This window comes from Lepus europaeus, chromosome 6 (genome assembly GCF_033115175.1).
Source record: "Lepus europaeus isolate LE1 chromosome 6, mLepTim1.pri, whole genome shotgun sequence".
In the NCBI taxonomy this organism is placed as follows: domain Eukaryota; kingdom Metazoa; phylum Chordata; class Mammalia; order Lagomorpha; family Leporidae; genus Lepus; species Lepus europaeus.
In genome coordinates, this window is record NC_084832.1 from 79,240,246 (window position 1) to 79,261,397 (window position 21,152).

General features: G+C 45.4%; 1 protein-coding gene across 1 annotated transcript; it reads right to left on the reverse strand.

Moving 5' to 3' along the window:
- Positions 1 to 4,973: 4,973 nt before the first annotated feature.
- On the reverse strand, positions 4,974 to 20,821 carry POMP (proteasome maturation protein). Its single transcript, XM_062194424.1, has 6 exons — positions 20,715 to 20,821; positions 18,389 to 18,486; positions 17,961 to 18,021; positions 13,610 to 13,711; positions 9,292 to 9,385; positions 4,974 to 5,142 (listed from the first exon to the last, which is right to left on the reverse strand). Exons 1-6 carry the CDS (start codon positions 20,715 to 20,717, stop codon positions 5,075 to 5,077), a joined length of 426 nt encoding a protein of 141 aa, XP_062050408.1. The 5' UTR covers positions 20,718 to 20,821; the 3' UTR covers positions 4,974 to 5,074.
- Between the last annotated feature and the right edge of the window lie 331 nt (positions 20,822 to 21,152).

Consider the following 21,152-nt stretch of genomic DNA (forward strand, 5'->3'; position numbering starts at 1 on the left):
TGTAGAAATTTGAAAAACCGCCAACTGTGGTGAAAAGTAGCTTCTACTGTAGAGCCAGCACTTGTTTCTCATGTCAGTGGCATATACACATTCCGCAAGCCCTGGCTGGGAATTCTACCCCGAGCCTTTCTCTCCCAGCTACCACATGCACTGTCCCCATAGCCCAGAGAACCGCGTTTCCAAAACACACACCTTGCAGGGTCGACTCCCATGGGAGAATGATCCAGCAAGCACGCTGGTCCCCTCCCGACTGAACCCCTTCCAGTCTTGTCTCCTGGCACCCAACGCTCATCCCCAGACCCCTGATGTTTTGGGAAACATCACTCAGTCCTTTTCCACTAGCCCTTCATCCTACATCACAGTGAAACTTCCCAGCACCAGCCACACCCTGGCCTCTGTGTTCCCCCAATTCCCCAGAGCCTGCGGGGCCCCAGCCTCCCCATACACCCGGGACTTCCAGCCCAGCATTTCCCACTGCCTTGGAATTATTTCCCCTACTGCACAATCATCTCCTGAGGACAGGGACAATGTTTGATTTACTCTTTGTGGCCTCAGTACATGCTCTCTAAATGCAATTAAATGACTACAAAATTGTGGTTTTTTCACTTGTAGAAATTATTTAAAGCTATATATTTCATGCCTTATGAGAGTCTGATACCTTGCAACAGTAAGCCAGCCTTGTAAGTTACAAAATATGCTACCTATATATTTTCTGAAAGAATTCTTTTCTTTTTTTTTTTTTTTTTTTGACAGGCGGAGTGGTCAGTGAGAGAGAGAGACTGAGAGAAAGGTCTTCCTTTTTGCCGTTGGTTCACCCTCCAATGGCCGCGGCCGGCACATAGCGCTGAACCAAAGCCAGAAGCCAGGTGCTTCTCCTGGTCTCCCATGCAGGTGCAGGGCCCAAGCACTTGGGCCATCCTCCACTGCCTTCCCGGGCCACAGCAGAGAGCTGGCCTGGAAGAGGGGCAACCGGGACAGAATCCGGCGCCCCGACTGGGACTAGAACCTGGTATGCTGGCGCCGCAGGCGGAGGATTAGCCTATTGAGCTGCAGTGCCGGCCAGAATTATTTTCTTTATTTGAAAGAGTTACAGAAAGAAGTAGAGCCAGAGAGAGAAGTCTTCCATTCCACTGGTTCACTCCCCAAATGGGTGCAACGGCCAGAGCTGAGTTGATCCGAAGCCAGGAGCTACTTAAAGGTTTCCCACATGGGTGCAGGGGCCCAAGGACTTGGCCCATCTTCCACTGCTTTCCCAGGCCATAGCAGAGAGCTGGAATCAGAAGAGGAGTGTCCAGGACTCCAACTGCACCCATAGGATGCCACTGCAGCAGGCAGAGGCTTAACCAGCTACGCCACAGCGCCGGCCCTTACCTATACACTTTTAAAATTGATTTATGGTATTAGCAGAGGTCCTTCAGTATCTCCATTTTCTTAAATTTATTTGCTTGAGAGGCAGAGTTACAGAGACAGGAGTGAACTGCTGGTTCACTCCCCAGGTGGCCACAAGAGCCAGGGCTGGGCCAAGCTGAAGCCAGGAGCCCTGAACTCCACCTAGGTCTCCCGTATGAGTGTTATGGGGCCCAAGCACTTGGGCCATCTCCCACTGCTTTCCCAAGCACATTAGCAGGGAGCTGGCTTGAGAGGTCATCCGATCTGGGACTTGAACCAGCACACATGAGTTTCACAGGTGGTGAGTTAACCAGCTGCACCACAACATTGGCCTTATTTCTTTTGTTTTTATGTATTAAATATTTGAAAGGCAAAGATGAGAGCTAGCATTGTGATGTAGTAGGTTAAGCTGCTGCCTGCAGTGCCAGCATCCCATGCAGACACCAGTTCAAGTCTTTGCTGCTCCACTTCCAACCCAGCTCCTTGCTAATGGCCTGGGAAAAGCAGCAGAAGATGCATGGCCCTAGTGCTTGGGCCCCTGCCACCCATATGGGAGACCAGGATAAAGTTTCCAGCTCCTGGCTTTGGCCTGGCCCAACCCTGGCCATTGCAGCCACCTGGGGAGTGAACCATTGGATGGAAGATCTCTGTCTCTCCCTCTCTGTAATTCTTTCAAATAAATATAAATAAATCTTTAAAGAAAAGAGAGAGAAGAGAAGCAAACAGACAGACAGATCTCCCCTCCACTGGTTCACTCGTCAAATGGCCCAAATAATCATGGCTGGGCCTAGTGAAGCCAGGAGCCTGGAACTCAATCTGAGTGTCCCATGAGGGTGGCAGTGACCCAATTACTTGAGCCATCACCTGCTGCTTCCCAAACTGCATTAGCAGGAAGACAGAACTGGGAGTGGGGCTGGCACTTGAAGCCAGGCACGCCAGTATGGGACACAGGTGTCTCAAGCAGCATCAGAGCCTGCCCCTCCATGCCATTTCTGAAGTGCTGTTGGTTATAAAGGGGCCTTAACGTTTCAGGCATCCATCAGGAGCCCTGGGACTCGTAACCCCTGTGAGTAATAGAAGACTAATGGACTGAGAGTACTTCTCTGATTGCTCATCGAACAGTCAAAAATCCCAAGAGTAAGAATAGGGTGCCCTGTGCTGTTTTGAAAAAATGCCTGTGCACCAAAATAACCTGGGGGAAATTTAAAACAAAATGCCTACTCTGATGCCCAAAGTTTCTGGAATGGATTTTAAAAAACTCCCCAGGTGACTGACATCCAGACCTGGAAACCCCTGGCCTAAATGAGTGCTTCTCAACCCTCTCTTCTTTTTATTCAATCAGTGGGGAGTAGGCAGTAACATTAATCCAAATTCATCCAAACACCAAGCTTTGTTTTAGGCTAATCCAATCACCTGGGAGCATTTACAACTTTGGCCTGGTCTCAACTCAAGCCAGCAAGGACTTCTAGGAGATCCAAGGAGTATTTTTTTCCCATGTTCTTGAATTCTTTGCAGATAGAAATTTGTGAAGTCTACAAGTCTTTCCGCATGTTAGATTTCTCCGGATTTGGTTTTCTCTGATAAGCTGACCCCCACCCCCACCCCACCTTGGGAACACCCTTCTGAGTGTGCCCACTCCATTCTGTTCTTGGGGTACTCCTGGTCCTAACCAACAGATCTGGTGGGGCAGTGACCTCACCAGCTGTGCTGATGCTGGAGACGCTGATCTTGCTTTAGGCGTGCTTTGGGGATCTGCAGTTCTGTCATTTGTTTTCAACTTCCCAGTGCAGTTGGAAGCGGCTACTCTGGCGTCCTGACCTTTTCATACTTTGGTTGCCCTATCCTTGCTATAACAGGGGCCTGTGATTTCAAGTGATCAGATAAGAAAGCTATTGTACAATTGCCTGCCAGAGATAGCTCATTTCCTATCTAGACTCACTGCCTACCCTATCTCCATCTGATAACTCACCCCAGTTCCCACATTGCTCTGGGACTTGCTCCCCGTAACACCAACTGTCTGATGCCAGTTACTTAGAGACCCTGACCGCAACCAATAATGTGAACTTCATCTGAGAACACAAGGGCTGCACTGGAGCAGGAAGGAGTCAGCCACTGGCAACCTCACAACAGCAGACCCCCCAGGAAGGAAACTAAGGTGCAGAAGAAACCTCCCATTTCTTCAGCTGAGTGATTCCAGAAACAATTAGTGATCCTCTAATTATTAAAGATGTGAAGTGGGTTGACAAATGCTGCATTGACGAGGATTATTTTAAGCTTAATAGTAGGGAGCAAAAGAGAAATTTTACAAAATGAATCATTTGGCTTATCTGAAGGCCTGTCAACCTCATCAACTCTGGTGAGCCACGTGATTCTTCGCTGCAGGGAACAAAATGCAGAGTCTGGGGTATACATTAGTAACTATTTTTTAAGATGTACAAGACTAAGGAGTTTTAAGATCATTTCCCTTTAGTGCCTTTGTTACCTGAACATAGATCAATGTCCAGTGCATCACAGGAAGTGCAGCTGCACTCCTTACTTCCACCCACTAGATGCCAGTAGCAGTCCACTCCCATAGCTGTTCTGCAAAAAAGTCTCCAGTCACTGTCAAGCATCTCAAATCCATCACTTACCTAATAAAGAGGTTTCTTTAAAACCCGATCAGCAAAATGTGTATTTTAGTTACTGAAAGATGACCCATTCATTAATATTCTAAAAATCTCAAGTTTCATATATCACATTCATAAAGAACATAAGAAAGAGCAATCATGTGGAAGATTTATTTTTAAGTCAGTTACTATGGAATTTGCTCATAGATGCAGTTTACACATGAATGTTCTAATAGTTTTTAAAAATTAAGCATCTTGGGTTATATAAATGAATAACAAGAAAAATGTTCTAACAATATTGCTTGTAATAAACCAGCAGTTCTGGTTGCTGGGGTAACAGTTACCCGAAGCAGAGGCAAGAGCCCTACTATCCCCACCAGTACGGACACTGCGGCTACAACCAGCAGCCTCCCTATGGTTACTACTGATAGAAATGTCCGCCGCTTTTAATAAAAACACCGCTTCATTACCATAAAATGGTTGCTAATTTTTTTTTACTTTAAAGACAAGACCAAATTAAAACCTCTGGGTGTATACTTTTCAACCTAAAAGAATCAAACAATAGTTGTCATTCTAAAATAACATCAACACAGCAAATATTACCTTTTGAATATTAATGGTCTACAGCGAAACAAGACCAAGTGTAAGTCTCTCAGACTGGAGTCAATCTGAAGTCTGCCACTGAAATCAGTTACAAATGCTTTCATGAAAGATGCCCCTATGAAGTCTGCAGACTTAAATACTGACAATGGTTATTCAGAATTAACTTAATCAACACTTGAACATCGGGCCGAGCTGGAATCTATAGCCAGTTTTATAATATTCATGAGCAACCATATTTTAAATGCGTAGAAGACTACTATTTTAATATAAAATAGGAGATTTAAAATCATTTTGATTAAGTACTTTGAATTGTTCCAAAGCCACAAACCAGAGACCCAAATAACTTCAAAGATACTGAGACTGCTGAGGCAAAAATTCTCACATGTGTATTTTTAATGCTGTATACATCAAATTATAGCAAGAAGACAGGTATAAACAAGATGCAGCTCTTCTGTTTCCATGGACAGAGCACTGAATTACAGTAAACCGAGTTTATGTTCCACCATCAAGTGTGGTTCTCCCATCAGTTCACTTTGTGATGGATCTGAAAGCAAACAGAAACAAACATTTCCAAAAAATCTCAAAAAAATAATAAATTCCATGATTTTCTACTTACATGGAAATCCAGAACAGTCAAAAGTAATCCAAAGTAACAGAAAACAGACTAGGAGTTGCCTGGGGCTGGGCGGTAGCACTGCCTGCGAAGGGATCAAGGAACTTTCTGGGGGCCGTGAAAACATTCCCTAGCATGAGCAAGTGGACACAGCTGCACCCATTTGTTAAAACTCACAGAACTGCGCACCTACAAATGGGTGCATTCTACTCTATGTTAAATATACCTCAATACAGTTGACTAAAAAAAAAAAAAAAAAAGAGAAAGAGAAAAAAAAAGAGAGAAATGGAAATTTTTTCAAGATTCTTAAGTTTCCAGATGACTCTGGAACGATCTCCCAATCTAATTTGCAAAAAATATTTTATCTGTATCATTTTCTGTTCTAATACATACACACAAATATAGATCAGATTTCTAAATCAAGAAAACGTTAAAGATCTTCACTCTCTTGTGTTTATAGAAAAGTCAAAAAGTCTTACTTTAACTCCTTAAAATACCTTTAAAATTAAAAATAATAATAGTAAGCTCTCGAAAGACAGTCTCCCCCCACCACCACTCTTCCAACACTGGACGGGAAACAGAAAAAAAACTTAATGAACTAAATTGTGAGATCATCTGTTAGAACGAATAGCCATCTGCTTTACACTGATGACTACCAAGGAACAGTTCAGTAGAACCAGTGAGGAGGCTGCCTCATGGGATGCCCTCAGAGACTGGAGGTTACCGTCACATCAGATCAGACACGGACACTCTCAATACCTGCTACACAACAAAGAATCTTGGACAAAGACCGATACCGTCCCAACGGTTATTAACAGAGTAAAATGCATTCGAAACCTATGCTTAACACTGTTTTGGGCCAATGAAGAAGGGAGATAAAAGCAGCATGCATTAACCCCTGCAATGATTACTATAAGGTGGATACAACATGATATCAACTGTGGTAAGAAAAAGCCAAGGCAATAGCGAATATTTTCTGACTACATCTATTTGTGTGGAGACACAGAAAAAGGTCTGCCAGGACACAGCTTAAAGCAGCAGGTTAACTGTGGAAGGAGGGTGGAAAATGGGATGGGGTAATGACTGAGTTTCTAATGTTGTAAGAATTATATTCTTGGAGCTGGCGCTGTGGCGTAGTGGGTTAATGCCCTGGCCTGAAGTGCCAGCATCTCATATGGGCAGTGGTTCGAGACCCAGCTGCTCCACTTCTGATCCAGCTCTCTGGTATGGCCTGGGAAAGCAGTAGAAGATGGCCCAAGTCCTTGGGCTCCCACACCCACGCGGGAGACCCAGAAGAAGCTCCTGGCTCCTGGCTTCAGGTCGGCGAAGCTCCTGCCATTGTGGCCAAATGGGGAGTGAACCACTGGATGAAAGATCTCTCTTTCTCTCTCTCTCTCTCTGTGTAACTCTGACTTTCAAATAAATAAATAAATCTTTTAAAATAGAGAATTCTATTCTTACAGAGAATATATTCATTTATGAGAATATATTCATTTATGTAACTACAACATCCTTTTAAACGTTTTCTTTAAGCTTCTGACTTACTTTAATAAAGTACGCACTTAGGAAACACATCACTTTTGACTGTTCTGGTGACAGAACACTATGTGAGCAATGCAACGGCCTGCAGACTGGAAGGGCGGACTGGAGCCTCTTGTAAGCCTCCGCTTACTCATCGTTAAGTGAGGGACTGGAGCACAGGACAGGCCCTTGCCAGCACTAAGAACGTCTGCATTTGACTTGCCTTGATGTTCTCCACACATGCTCTTCCCCGCCTTGTAAAGTGTGCAGAACTGACCTGGCCAAGCACTTCACCCACAAACAGGCAACAATGTCATCATCTCCAAACTTTAATAGCCTTCAGGATGTTTAGATCAACAAATGACACCCTTGCGGACTCACACTGTATTCTGGGTCAAAGGTGCTGAGGAAAACGTGGTCAGCAAGCACTTCACACCCTGACTGTGGCTCCAGCACCTTAGTCGGCACCAGGACACAACAGTTCCTGAGACAAAGCCCAGTGCTCAAGAACTTATATTTAAGTTGAGGAGGACAAATAACAAACATCAGAGAGGCATTATGGGAAGAATGAAGGTGAGGTGAAGTGACGCGTAACTAGGGACTACTGTCAGTAGTCGAGGAAGGCCACCTTTCAGCTGAGAACTGAACACTGAGAGGAAACACTGCAAGCAGAAAGCACAGTGAACACAAGGCCCTGAGGTGAAGCCAGTCACCTGTAGACTGTACAGTCAGGTTCCAAGATGGGGGAACCACCCCCAGGACAGCACAGTGGTCCCACGGTGATCAAAATCACCTACCCAGGGGAGGGATCTTTCCAGCTAGTGTCTATCTACCTCACAGATGCAAGGAAAAAAGATGCCAGGTGCCTAGTGATCTCTCCAAACATAAAATTATACCACATCACAACCCTGCTGCACAATACTCAAGGGTTTTCACTGTGTCCCGAAAAAATTCCAAACTTCTTTTGCTGGTCTGCAGGCCTGAGCTCACGTGTTCCCTGTCTACGTTTCTAACCTCATCTTATTCCCCTCTCTGCACTCTGCTCAACACCCCAGTCCTACGGGTCTTCTCGAAGTGCTCTTATGTGAGGGGCAGACGGTTCTCAGCCGGCCTCCCACAGTTCTCATGTCTGCAGAGGCTGGCTGGCTTTGTTCGGGACTCTGTTCAGGGCAGCTTTGAATGAGCACTCTCAGCAGGCAGAGCAGCACGGGAGAGGCAGGTTTACTGCCTGTTCTAAGAGCACTCACGTCCCTCTCCTGTAACGAAATACACGCTACACGCAGGCCTCACCTGCCCTGCAGGAGGTGGGGCTCAAGGAACCAACGGAAACGCTGGTCATCTGGCTACTGCTCCTGCTTTGAGCAATCAACTGCTCTTCGACTCCAGGGTCTTGTGTCTGCTGCCAGCATCCGTGTAACCACAGCAGGCTGGCTCGTCAGCCTGTAACTGGACTAAGACCCCAGGCCCCGCGGTTCTTGAGCTGTTCTCAGGATGGAGACCCTGCACATGCATCGCTTCTTCTGGCTAAGATATCGCTCCCTCGACTTGCAGTCCCACAACTCATTCACTCTGCACGAACGACCGCACGTGTTCCATTCCTAGAGGCACCCGTCTCTCCTAACACAACAGCACCCTTTGTACGCCTCGGGGTTACCACAGTGTCTAACCGTGTCTGTTTCACAGCTGTCTCTTCAGAGCACTCCCCGCCCCTGACATGTAAGTACTTGGTGAGTAAGCGCTGAGTCTCCCTTCCTCTACAGAAACTGACGGAAGCAGCGTCTCACATGGACTCATTTGTAGAACTAATTGGAAGTATATGTAAGCATTTACACCCTTCCTAGTTTTATATGAGGTCTAAATTCAATGCAATAAGCTTAGGAATCCCACGTTTTCCTCTACTCAAATATTCCCTCAGGGAAGACTCTGACAGAGGAGGCCCTCTAGACTTCTGTTGTGTCCACGGCATTTCCTTACCGGACAGCAGCAGCCAAGCCAAACGAATTAGACTTAATCCTGCTGGGCTGCTCTTTCTCCTGCTCCGCTGGGAGGTAACACGCAGAGGCAAGACGGGGCAGGGCTGTATTTGTTTATCTTCCGCAGGACCAAAGAAATAGAGGATGCTGCATGCATTGTTCTTGCTTAAAAGTCATTCATCTCTACATAACCACAATCATTCCAAGTATTTTGTGAAAAGTGAAAATTTCTTCTTTTTTACTCACCGCTCACTTACATTGGGGGGCTATGTTTAAAGAAATCTTTTATCATATTTGTTCCAGTCACTTTAAAATGAGACTTATCTCACAAACAAGAATACTGAATATCGTATTAGGAATATCGTATTAGGCTGACATACCAGAGTTGATGCTCAGGACATGAATACATGATGAGCATTGCTTCACTGAAATGACTATCTTAGAATATCACAAATAATCTTCACTTTTTAAAAATGGGGAACAGCTGTTACCATTACATTTTCTCTTACTGTAGATTCTGCTTTATTGGGCTGTTCCCACCTTATATATAACATGAGTTCCATCAGAAGGTCTGAATGATACTTACCATTAAGGATATCTTCAAATCCAATAGTCTCGTCATTACCTCTCAAAATATCCAGTGAGAGATTTGAGCTTGTAAGAAATGGAAGACGCTGAACCTTTGGGAAAAGAATGAAAGGACAAGGTTAAGGGGAAAAAAATACAAGTATAATCTAATTCCATGTTCTTCATTCTGAAGTCACAAAACTAAGTCAAATATCAAGTTACTTTGTGGAGAAAAACACCAGCTCATATTTTAGATACCAAGTTTCAAAATATCTCTCAAGGAGCCGGCACTATGTAGGCTAAGCTGTCACTTGCAACACTGGCATCCCTTATCAGAGTGCCAGTTCAGGGTCTATCTGCTCTGCTTCTGACCCAGCTCCCTGCTAATGCAGCTGGGAAGGCAGCAGCGGATGCCCTCCTGGGTGCTTGGGTCCCTCCACCCATGTGGGAAACCAAGGATAGAATTCCTGGCCCCAGCTTTGGCCTGGAAATTGTGGGTATTTGGTGAGTGAGTCAGCAGATGGAAGATCTCTATTGCTCTGTCTTTCAAATAAACAAATAAATCTTATAGAAAAAAAAATTCTTGAAGCTCTAGTGAAAATGCCAACACTGTAAAACTGTAGCTTTTATTGACTTAATCTTACCACATCTACAAATATTTTGAGGCTTTGCTCCCACCTAGGAAAACCAGAGCACATATCACATAAAACACAAAATCACAGAGCCTAACATCATATCTCATTTCTGATACACACGAGATGATCAAATTCCTAAAGAAATTTTGACCCTGGGGCCAGCATTGTGGCATAGTAGGTTAAGCATACTCCTGCAGAGCTGGCATCCCATATGGGCGCTAGTTCGAGTCCCAGCTGTTCCACTTCCCATCTAGCTCTCTGCTATGGCCTGGGATGGCAGAAAAAGATGGCCCAAGTGCTTGGGTCCCTGCACCCGCGTGGGAGACCCGTAAGAAGCTCCTGGCTACTGGCTTTGCATTGGCCCAGTTCCAGCTACTGTGGCCCTGAGAAGTGAATCAGAGACCTCTCTGTCTCTCCCTCCATCTGTAACTCTGCCTCTCAAGTAAATAAATCTTAAAAAAAAAAATCCTGGCTCAGTAAGAACACTGTTTTACTTAGTAAACAGATTAGTTCACTTTGTAGACTGCTTTGAACTGCTTCAAGTAATCAATACAGCTCCTGAGGACTGGTATCTACATACAGGATAATGGAAGGAAGCACAGGCTCCGGGAGCGGAAAGATGTGGGTTCAAGTCTGACCTCATCACTTTCCCAGCTCACGGACTCTGCAAGTTACCTGACCCATCTCAGCCCGCTTCCTCCTCTGTGAAACAAGATACTGCAGGGTGGTGTAGTACATAAGCAGTCACTGGCACACGGCAGCTCCTCGACAAACTTGAATGCACCTAACCAAGTTTCCAGTTTGTGTTCTATTAGCTGCCCGGCAGTTACAATTGCAGATAATATGGGAGATTACCAGAAGACTACCAAGAGAGCAATGGGTGGTTCAGGATCAAACGGTACTAGCATTTTACAAATAATCACACCTTTAGAACCTAAGCGGGAGTTATGCTCAGATTTTCCCCTCATCCCCAAAAAAGGGTATCCAGACTAAAGATGTTATTTTCAATAAATGTTGGCCTACAGATTTAAATCTTTGCAAGTGTGAAAAAGGGGGGGGGGGGGGAGGAAGGTTGGGGGGAGGAAGAAATGAAAAACAGGAGCTTGTAAACTGCACCAGACGCAAGGGGTCTGGCAGGTGGTATCAGAGGTGCCGCCCAGAGAAGGCATCGCGCGCAGGGAAGACAGATGGGCATAGGGTGCAGCAGGCCAGGCGCTGCTTGGGATGCCCTCATCCCTTGCTGCACTGCTGGTTTGAATCCTGGCTCCGCTCCGGACCCCAGCTTCCTGCTCATGAATACCCTCGGGAGGCAAACAGGTGATGACTCCACTACTTGAGTCCCTGCTACCCATGTGGGAGGCAGACTGAGTTCCAGGCTCCTGGCTTTGGCTTGGCTGAGTTCAACTGCTGCAGGCATTTGGGGAGGGAATCAGTGGGTGGGAGCTTGCTTGCTCTCCCTCTCTTGCTCTCATTCTCAGCCTTTCAAACAAACAAACAAAGTAGGAGGAGCAAAAACGATTATACATCTCAACAAGCAAGAATTGCGAAAGTACAGGGATCGAGGGATCAGGAAAAAAGGCTCAGAATTCTGGGCAAAGATTTTTGGATCACATGGGATTAAAACTTAGGTTCAAAATATGAGCAATATGCAGCTGAAATCCAAGTGACAGGACATCAAAGGGGAAGCTGGCAATTCTGTGCCAAGCGTGTCATTTCATTTCTTCTTCAGAATAACCTCATGCTGCTCTTGCTGCTCTCTCCACCTCACATTAAAAACAAGGAAAACACACGAGGTTCTGAAAGGTCTCTTAACTCACGTGAATTTTTAAGACTAGATGTTGGAGCCAAGATTCAGGCCCAGGTTAGTTTGATTTAAAGCTTCTTGCTTTTTAGAGCTTTTTCTTGGAGGAAATAAAGTAACTTTCAGAAGGATTTAGCCAATACAATTAATGACATGAATGGAATTTACTGAAAGAGAATTTTAACTAAGAGAAAGGAATCCACACTAGTAGCAAACATGGCAAAATCTAAGAGGTGAAAGAACATAATCAATCAGAAAATTTCAAGCAGTTTAGCAGGGTACAGAATATGGTGGGAAGGAAGGAGAAGCCAATTTAAAAACACAGACTGTTAAGGAGTTGCCTTTTATTTTAATGGCAAAATGGGAGAGTGACTGGATCAAATTTCTGTTTTACAAAGATTATTTCCACTACAGAGTGTGAACCATGAAGTTGGAAGGGTAAGTGTTAAAACAATCTAAACAAAGCACGCCAGGGTTGAGAACCAATGTTAAAATCAAATAACTGACCAGATATTTAGGGTTAGGGGAGGGAGTGGGCTGGGATGAGGCACCGGGTAAGAACCAAGATGAACGCTCCCCTATCTGCTCAGGGTAAGCAGTATGTGAGCAGTGAGTTACTCTGTACTGTGCAGTCAGATTTGAGGTGCCTGTGGAATGTCCCTTAGGAAAAGCCTCTAGGTTTGCCGCTCCTGAAGATTTTAACTGGGGAAACAGCAGCATACCAATGCTAATGACTACAGCTGTATGAACAGGAAGGAAACAGGGAGGGAAGGGGACAGGGAACCTTCAGAGACACCTGATAATGAAGTTCAGAAGCACAGCGGACATCAGGAAAAGTGCTTCCAAAGCCAAGGAAGAAGGCAGGCGCCTAATTAGTGCCAAGTGCTGCAGAGAAACCAGGCAGGGAAAGTCTGTGCTGGTTAGAAGCCGCTTCCTTGGTGTGACTGATGCGAGCCAGAACACAATGGGTAGAATGAAAAAGGGGTGAAGGACAATAGAACAATGAAAGAAGCTGCTAGCAGGGATTCAAGTTGGATACAATTCTTGTTTTGCTTGAAAAGATTAAGAGTTTCAAAGACAGAGAAATGCTGCTGCTGAAACAGAGCAAGAGGGAGGTGCTGAAGGTATCCCTGAAGTACGCGATGTGGCAGAAGCCAGAGCACAGGACTGGGGACAATTCTCACATACTTGGGGAGACACGCTTAATCCTTCACCACAGATACAGTCAGCTATCCAGATTACACACTCGGCACCTCTACTTGTACTCTCAGAGTCATCGCAAATTCAGTGGAACCCACAAAGAGCGGAAAAACACCAGGGCTGCTACTTGAGAAGCTAGCATCCCATATCGGAGTGCCAGTTCGAGTCCCAACAGCTCCACTCCTGACCCAGCTTCCTGCTAATGTGACTGGGAAAGCAGCAGAATATGGCCCAAGTACTTGGGCCCCTGCACCCAAGTACAGATGTGATTCCTGGCTCCTGGCTTCATCGTGGCCTTGAACCAGCCACTGCTGCCATCTGGGGTAAAAACCAGCAGAAGGGAGATTTTGTCTCCCCCCTCGTCTCCCCCCTCGCCCTGGTCATTTTGCTGCCTTTCAAACAAGTAAATAAATCTTTAAAAGAAATCCTCAATAAAATATGAAGGGTCTCCTTAAAAAGAAAAGGCAGAAAAACATGCAAATAGATAGGTATTTTTAGATACTGAGCCAAACATTAGAGTTTTCCATTTAGTGACTTTTTCCTCCATGAAGAATCACGGTCACACCCTAAAAAGGGGGAAAGGAGAACAGCTGCATGGGAGCAGAGGGAAGGCTTGAATAGCTGCTGTGACATGGAAAAGTCCTTATGACCGCAGGAGACCAACACCCCGAACACATGCATAACTGAGTCCACACACTCACCTGCTGCACGGCCTTGAATTCCATCTGTAGTTTCAGTGGAGCAAACAGACCCTGGATGTTTCTCAGTGTGGAAAAGTTCATTTTATCTTGGTTGAGCTGGAACTACAAATGACAATGTAACTTTATAATGTTACTCTCAATGTTCACTTTCATAGTTGGCAGCAATACATGTGTAACACAATACTTACTTAAAGGATTTTTATACCAATAACAAAGTACTCAACTTCTGACACATTTTAGAACATATGCATATATTTTAACCAGCAATAGCAGTACACTTCCAGTGTAAAATGACTGAATTTCAGATTTATAAAACTATAGTGTATTACATATGACAAGTGTATTTACAAGGCATATTCATATTTCAGTAACTTTGATTAGAAGCACTGCAAAGCAGGTAAAGAAAAGGCACACATAATTTGGACTGCAGAAAATATAACATGCACTAATAAAAATCATGAATTACTGAGTATGAAAGTGCTGGGGCATAGCTGGTTAAGCTGGGACCTGCACTGCCGGCATCCCATATGGGATCTAGTCCCGGCTGCGCTACTTCTGATCCAGCTCCCTGCTAATGCGCCTGGGAAAGCAGCAGAAGGTGGGCCAAGTGCTTGGGCCCCTACACCCACATGGGAGACTCCAGTGAAGCTCCAGGATCTTGGCTTTGGCCTGGCCCAGCCCTAGCCATTGCAGCCATTTGGGGAGTGAACCAGCAGATGGAAGATATCTCTCTCTGAATACATTCACCTTTTAATGTGATATTAAAACCACAATTATCAACCAACATAAAAATTAATAGAACATGCAAAATTAGGCTCTGTGGCAAAATACAAAACAGACCTAATGGTCTACCCTAGAGGAGGTTACAACGTAGTGAGAAAAACATTACATATGGGTCAGGGTTTCTCAACTTTTGGCAACATTGACATCTTAAGCCAGACAATTCTTTGTTTGGGTTGGGGGCTGTCCTGTGCTTTTTTGGGTGTTCGGAGGCATCACTGGTATCTACTCAATCATTACTGGTATTAACATCCCACCCTAGTCACACCACTTGTGATAATCAAAAATGTCTCTAGCCATTGAAGCTTCTTACTTCCCCAGCTAGATGAGAACTACTGGCACAGATGACACTGGCCATCCTTCATCATCATCACCACAGCAGCTCCCAGAGATGGAGAGCTACAAGAGGCCAGCCAAGTGCCAAGGGATGCGCTATTACTAACTATAGACTAATGCTACAACTTGCAGAGGGATTAAGTAATTTAATCTGCTCAAGCTTAGCTAATAAGTGTGGCTCCTAGAGTTCAACTACACAACTCACACAAAAAGATTTATAACAGATAATAAGTGCCACAGAACTGAGAGAGAGAGAGACAGAGTGAGAGTTGTTAGCTGGTTAAGCTACTGCTTGTGACGCTGGCATCCCAGCATCCCATACTGAAGTGCCAGTTCAAGTCCTGGCTACTTTGCTTCCAATCCAGCTTCCTAATAATGAACCTGGGAAGGCAGCTGATGATGGCCCAAGTTCTTGGGTCTCTGCCACCGATGCTGGAGACCCAGATGGAGTTCTGGGCTCCTGGCTTCAGTCTGGCCCAGCCCTGGCTGTGGTGGCCATGTGGGGAGTAAATCAGCAAATGAGATCTATGTCTCTCCCTCTGTCACTCTGGCTTTCAAATAAATAATAAATAAATCTTTATAAAAAGAGAAGTGTCCAGTGTTGTGGTACAATGAGTGAAGCTGCCACATACTTCACTGGTATCCGGTATCAGAGTGCCACTTTGAGTCCTGGCTGCTGTTCTCCTGAGGCAGCTGCCCGCTAATGCACCTGGCAAGGCAGTGAAAGATGGCCCAAGTACCTGGGTCCCTGGCACCCTTGTGGGAGACTCAGATAGAGCTCTGGGCTCCTGGCTTTGGTCTGTCCCAGCCCTGGGCCTTGCAAGGATTTGGGGAGTGGACCAGCAAATGGAAACTCGCTCTCTCTCCCTATCACTGCCTTTCAAACAAACGAACAAACAAACAGGTAAATAAATAATCTCAAAAAAAAAAAAAGAAAGAAAGAAAGGAAGGAAGAAAGAAAAAGAAATTTTAAAAAGAAATGAAGGCAGTAGAAACAGGTCAGTCTCAAAAGATCTATGAAGTTTTTAAGACTTCATTCTGGTAGGTGTCACCCAGATTTGTCATAGTTTTTCTTAACATAGATTGCTCAGACCTGAATGCTCCAAATCTAATGGCCAGACTAACACACAGGAGAGAATGTGACTGCTCTGGATTAGAGTCCCACGTGTATCATTAATAAAGACCAAGGTTGCATCAGCCATTCTTGCAGTAACTAATGGAATTAAAACTGTGAAGTTTTACATACGAAGTCAGGTTCACCCTCCTACAAATGTGTAACTTGCTGTATCTGGACCCAGATGCAGAACTTCACACTCACCCCTATAAATGTTTTTCTGAAAGTTTCACCTTGGCCTATTGGTCCATTTTGTCATCAGCAATACAGTTCAATTATTCCTCGAAATGAACTACCAGGCTTTTCCCCAAAAAACCTCACTTACATTTCTGATGCTGCCCTCAAGTCTTTCCTAGTAGTCACCCTGCTCTCTGAGACTCATGTAGAGGCTCAAGACCCCTACCAAAACACTCCCTGTGAACCAGCCATTTCTTAGTCACTGCTCAGCACAGCTGTCAAGCTAATCATTCTGCCCTGCAGCCCTCTCAGTCGGCCCACACTCCACTGTCTTATCGTCACGCTTACCCCGTCAGATCACTCCTCCCCTTGATGAGCTCATGTGGTAACTTGGTAACAGAGAATCAACACTACCGTTTTAGAAGCTCACTTAGGTGCTGGAAATCACCACTTTAGTAAACAGTCACCGTCACCTCCTTAGTAGCCCACAAGAACACTGCCAGGGACCAATGCTACCACAGATAATCTACATTTTTTCAGTTGTATCCCTTTTAGAAACGTGGACTGTTTCTCCACCTTCCTCAGAGGTGATCAGCGTGGTTTTAAAATCATACGTACTCATATTTATATGCGTGTACATCTCCTCTGAGCCTGGAACCTGAATGCAATTAAAGCAAACTAAGAGCTCCGTGATTTTCTTATCTGAACCACAACTTTATAATTACATCATGTATTCTACTCTTTCTTATAGAAAAGTATTTCCTTTTGCTAAAAAGGCAAAAACAAAACAAAACAAAGACCCCAACAATAAAAACAACAGAAAACAGCCTTGACAATATTTCAGTTACCTGGGTCACACTGTGCCATCTTTCTGTAGTGACCTACTCCTTCTTCTTGCCCTAAACACACTCTAAAACCCTTTTTTTTTTTTTAATTTTTTTTTTTTTTTGACAGAGTGGACAGTGAGAGAGAGAGAGAAAGGTCTTCCTTTTTGCCGTTGGTTCACCCTCCAATGGCCGCCGCGGTAGCGCGGCTGCGGCCGGCGCACCGCGCTGTTCCGATGGCAGGAGCCAGGTGCTTCTCCTGGTCTCCCATGGGGTGCAGAGCCCAAACACTTGGGCCATCCTCCACTGCACTCCCTGGCCACAGCAGAGAGCTGGCCTGGAAGAGGGGCAACCGGGACAGGATCGGTGCCCCAACCGGGACTAGAACCCGGTGTGCCGGCGCCGCAAGGCAGAGGATTAGCCTAGTGAGCCGCGGCGCCGGCCACTCTAAAACCTTTAAATTGCCTTTGGAAATCTACATTTATTATCTCTTATGAGTGGGAGTGGCTTCTGAGTACACACCTGGTAAATACTGGCCTAAAACTGTTCCAACGTCCCCTCCTCTACAAAGCCCTCCAGAGGCCCGACGCATGGTTGGTGGCCACATTCCTGGCCCTCTTCAGCACATTATGAAGTCTCTTCTCAACTGCTTGTCCTCCCCTACTAAAATGTATATTCCATAAGGAGGGGATTATGTCACATCTGTGCACCTATTGTGCCTGGTGGATATATTCCTTACTAACTTTGAGAGGCACAACCTGAGAAAGAGTTCAAGGCTAGAGATACGGCCTTGGAGATCAACAGTAAAAGTATCAAGGGAAAAATGCATAAGAAAACACAAGTATCAAATGAGAAAATTATTCTGAGAGGAATAGAGAGGTGGACCAATCTTTAGAGATGTACATAAAAAAGAAAGGAAAGGATGCATAGAAAGGGAGTTTTAGTAAAACAGTATAATAATTTGAAAGCCTACCCTAAAAGAAGATGGAAAATAAGACCTCATATTCTTCACGGTCAAACCTTTAGTAGCAGAATTGTTTTAATAAAATGAAACCATCTAAGCATCAATAAAAATATGTTTCTACTAGAGCACATATGTAAAAATAGGCAGCATACTTACATTTTTTTCTGATAATTCAAGAGGGTGACTGGGCAAAAGTTCATTTTTCACACAAGAAAAGCTGGAAAAAAAAAAGAGACAGTAAATATCACAGTACTAAGATCTAAACTGTACACATCAAGAGTCTGACCAGAATGCCAGGATGCGAGCCAGCTACTCGGGTGGGATGAAACTGCGCTGTACTGCGGCTGTGGGGACAGTTCCAGGAATTCACACGACTGCACACCAAACTGTCCTGTCATCGGAACAACCAGCTTCTTCCACCGCAGGAACAGCCCAGACTCTGCCCTCGCCCACGCTGTTACTGTTTACCACGTCCCAGATCACACACACTTATGGTTCGGCAACGCATTTGAAGAACATTACAAAACATGTTTCACAGACGCACTTCCCTCTAGCAAAGCTGAAGTCACAATTTCTCCACGTACCCTTTCCGAAGAAGATCGTGACTTTCAAAGGGCCCACTCGCTGAAAGTTCAGTGACTGGAATACTGTCCTTCAGCTGAGATCCAAGCCCTCTGGCATTCTACAACACAAATAAAAAAACACTATTATTAAACACAAAACAGATATTAAGCACACATACACTGAACACTGACAGAAAAAAAAAAAACACACACTGTTTAAGCAGCAGAAGGAAAAGATAAGGAGTCTGCACTCAAAGAGCCTATAGGTGAATAACTACAATCTTTGAGCATTACGGCAGAGGGGCATGTGTGGTATAAGAACCAAATTTTGGGGTGGAGCGGACTCCTGGACTGCCACACTGAAAGGCATTCCAAGAAAAGAAATGACAATATGCATAAAAGTATAAAAATATTAGTTCATCCATGGGAGATTGGTTCCAGGACTCCCTTCAAATACCAAGCTCTACAGATGCTCAAGTCTCTAATACAAAAAGGTGTAATATTTCCAAGTAACCTATCCATATCCTCCCCTAACCTTTAAAATCATCTCTAGATTACTTATAATACCTAATACAATGTAAATAGTTGTTATATAACATCGTTTAGGAAATAATGACAAAGAAAATAAACAGTCTGTACGTATTCTGTACAGACATAATTTTTTTCCCCTAATATTTCTGACCCAGCATTGGCTGAATTTGAGGATGCAGAACCTGGGGACATGGAGGGTCAACTGTGTAAGAGAACAAGCTACAAGCAGCCTGGAATGACTGGCCAAATATCTGGATGAATGGGGCAGAAGTAAGGGCTGAGGATATGAAAAACGGTAAGCCTCAGATGCACAGAAATTTGGGTCTTATGCAATTGATAGAGTCTCAGGAGGGTTACGTTATGATCACGTTTGCTTTCACTGGCAACAACGCTCCCTTAGGTTGGGATGTTTAACAAAGAAGGAAAAGGTTGAGGACTGAATCCTGGGGAATATCACTCCTTACAGACAAAGAAAGAGCCAAAGAAATGGGATTAACAACAGCTAGAATAGCTAGAAAAGAGAGGTCACAGAACCAAAGAAAAAAGGGGACTTTCAGGAAGTCTTTAGCTTCTATAAGAGGCAAGCACTAACTATAAAAAATGAATTTATCTAATCAGGATAGGATAAAACAAAAAAAAAATCTGATTCGCAGGGAATTATACTGATGCATAATCATTACACTTCTGCACTATGAAACCTGCGATCACCAAATACTTACTGGGCACTTTTATGTATTAAGTAACCTGCTAGGTGCTGAGAACATGTCTACTTCCCAAGGGCTTAGTCTACTAAAAACAAGTTAAATAAAACGTAGTGTGACACAGGTAAAACACAGGATGCTGACCTTAAATCACAGACTTTTCAAGTACAATAACCCTGCAATTTTGCAGAAAAACGTGACATAGCTACAGGCAGTTGGCTATTGAGTCTGATATACTATGCTGGGCGAGCTAAGAAACCAACATCTTTATTCATTTCATGACTCACACGTATTTTATTTGGCCAAATACTTTATCTGGTCCAGACTCTCACAAATGGAGGATTCCAATAGCAGTCTAGGAGGTCCTGCTATCTTACACTCACTCATTTTCCAGGTCTGCACAGCAAGGCTTCCTAAAACACACCGTCTCTTCCACTAAAAACTACTACAGAACTTTTCATTCATTCACCAATGTCTGCAGGATAAAGCCCAGAATCGAAGGACTTGAACAACAGGTTCCAACTCCTCTCCTACAAGCAGTCATGGTGGATTAGGAAAGGAACCTGGCAAACTAGGAGTAACTCTGGTTCCCACTCCCCCACCCCCTCCCACCTTGCATACTCTCATAGATGTCTGTGGAGTAAAACCGGGTTATACAAATGCGCTCTACAATTGTGGTTATCAACCAGCTACAAGGTCCGGAGGTGTGGGCGGGGGTCGTGGCTTGCAGACCCCGGGCTAGCGGAGGTTTTCCCATCAGGGACGGTGTAGTCGGCGGCGCCACCCCCACTGAACGTTCCTGATCCGCGTACCCACCGCGGGGAAGGGCCCTGGGCATGCTGGGAGGGCGCAAACCAAGCGAAAAGTCGGACAGGGAGAAGGGACAGGATAAAGCCCAACCGCTGCTTCCAACACTAGCGTCAGACCCGGGCCCGGCGACGGCCACCATCCGCCCCAACCCCGTGACTCGACAGATTCTCATGGCTTCCGAGGCCGGCCTCATCCCCGCGCTACCGCCGCCACTACCGCGGGACAGGCTGAGGGGAGCGATCCGTTGCTGCCTGGCCATTCTCCCTGGGGCGCCCGGCCCTCGGGCTGCCCAGGCACGCACTCACCATCTTCAACCGGCTCAGCGACCAGCCTCAGCCCCGTGACGGTCAGCCTGCCCCAGCGCTCACTTCCGTTTCCGGGGGCCGCCCCGCTACATCCGCCGGAAGTGCGTCCGTCCGGGCGAGGAAGGAAGAAGGGCGCGGGGCGCGGGGAGGGAGCCGCGCGGGGCCCAGGCTCCCACGCTTGCTGTCCCGAGGGAGCAAGGGCCAAGGGCGCAGTAGGGTGTGGGCTGGGAGGAGGGCGGGTTCGGGACGAGACGTGCGGCGGGGAGGGAGGACGCGGACTCCGCTTTATTAATAGCCATTGCCGTTTGCACAGGGTAAACGCGGTCTAGGTGGGTTGAGTGATTTGCCGGAGATCGTTCATCTAGTAAGCCGGAAGCAGAGCACAAGATTTTTATTTATTTTTTAAACATATGTCGAAGGCCTGTGTTCAGAACACTC

Coding starts and splice junctions, on each gene's coding strand:
- POMP (XM_062194424.1), bottom strand. Junction 9,386..13,609: donor AATTCAAGGCCGTGCAGCAG/GTGAGTGTGTGG, acceptor CTTTTCCCAAAG/GTTCAGCGTCTTCCATTTCT. Junction 5,143..9,291: donor ATTTGAAGATATCCTTAATG/GTAAGTATCATT, acceptor GTTTGCTTTCAG/ATCCATCACAAAGTGAACTG.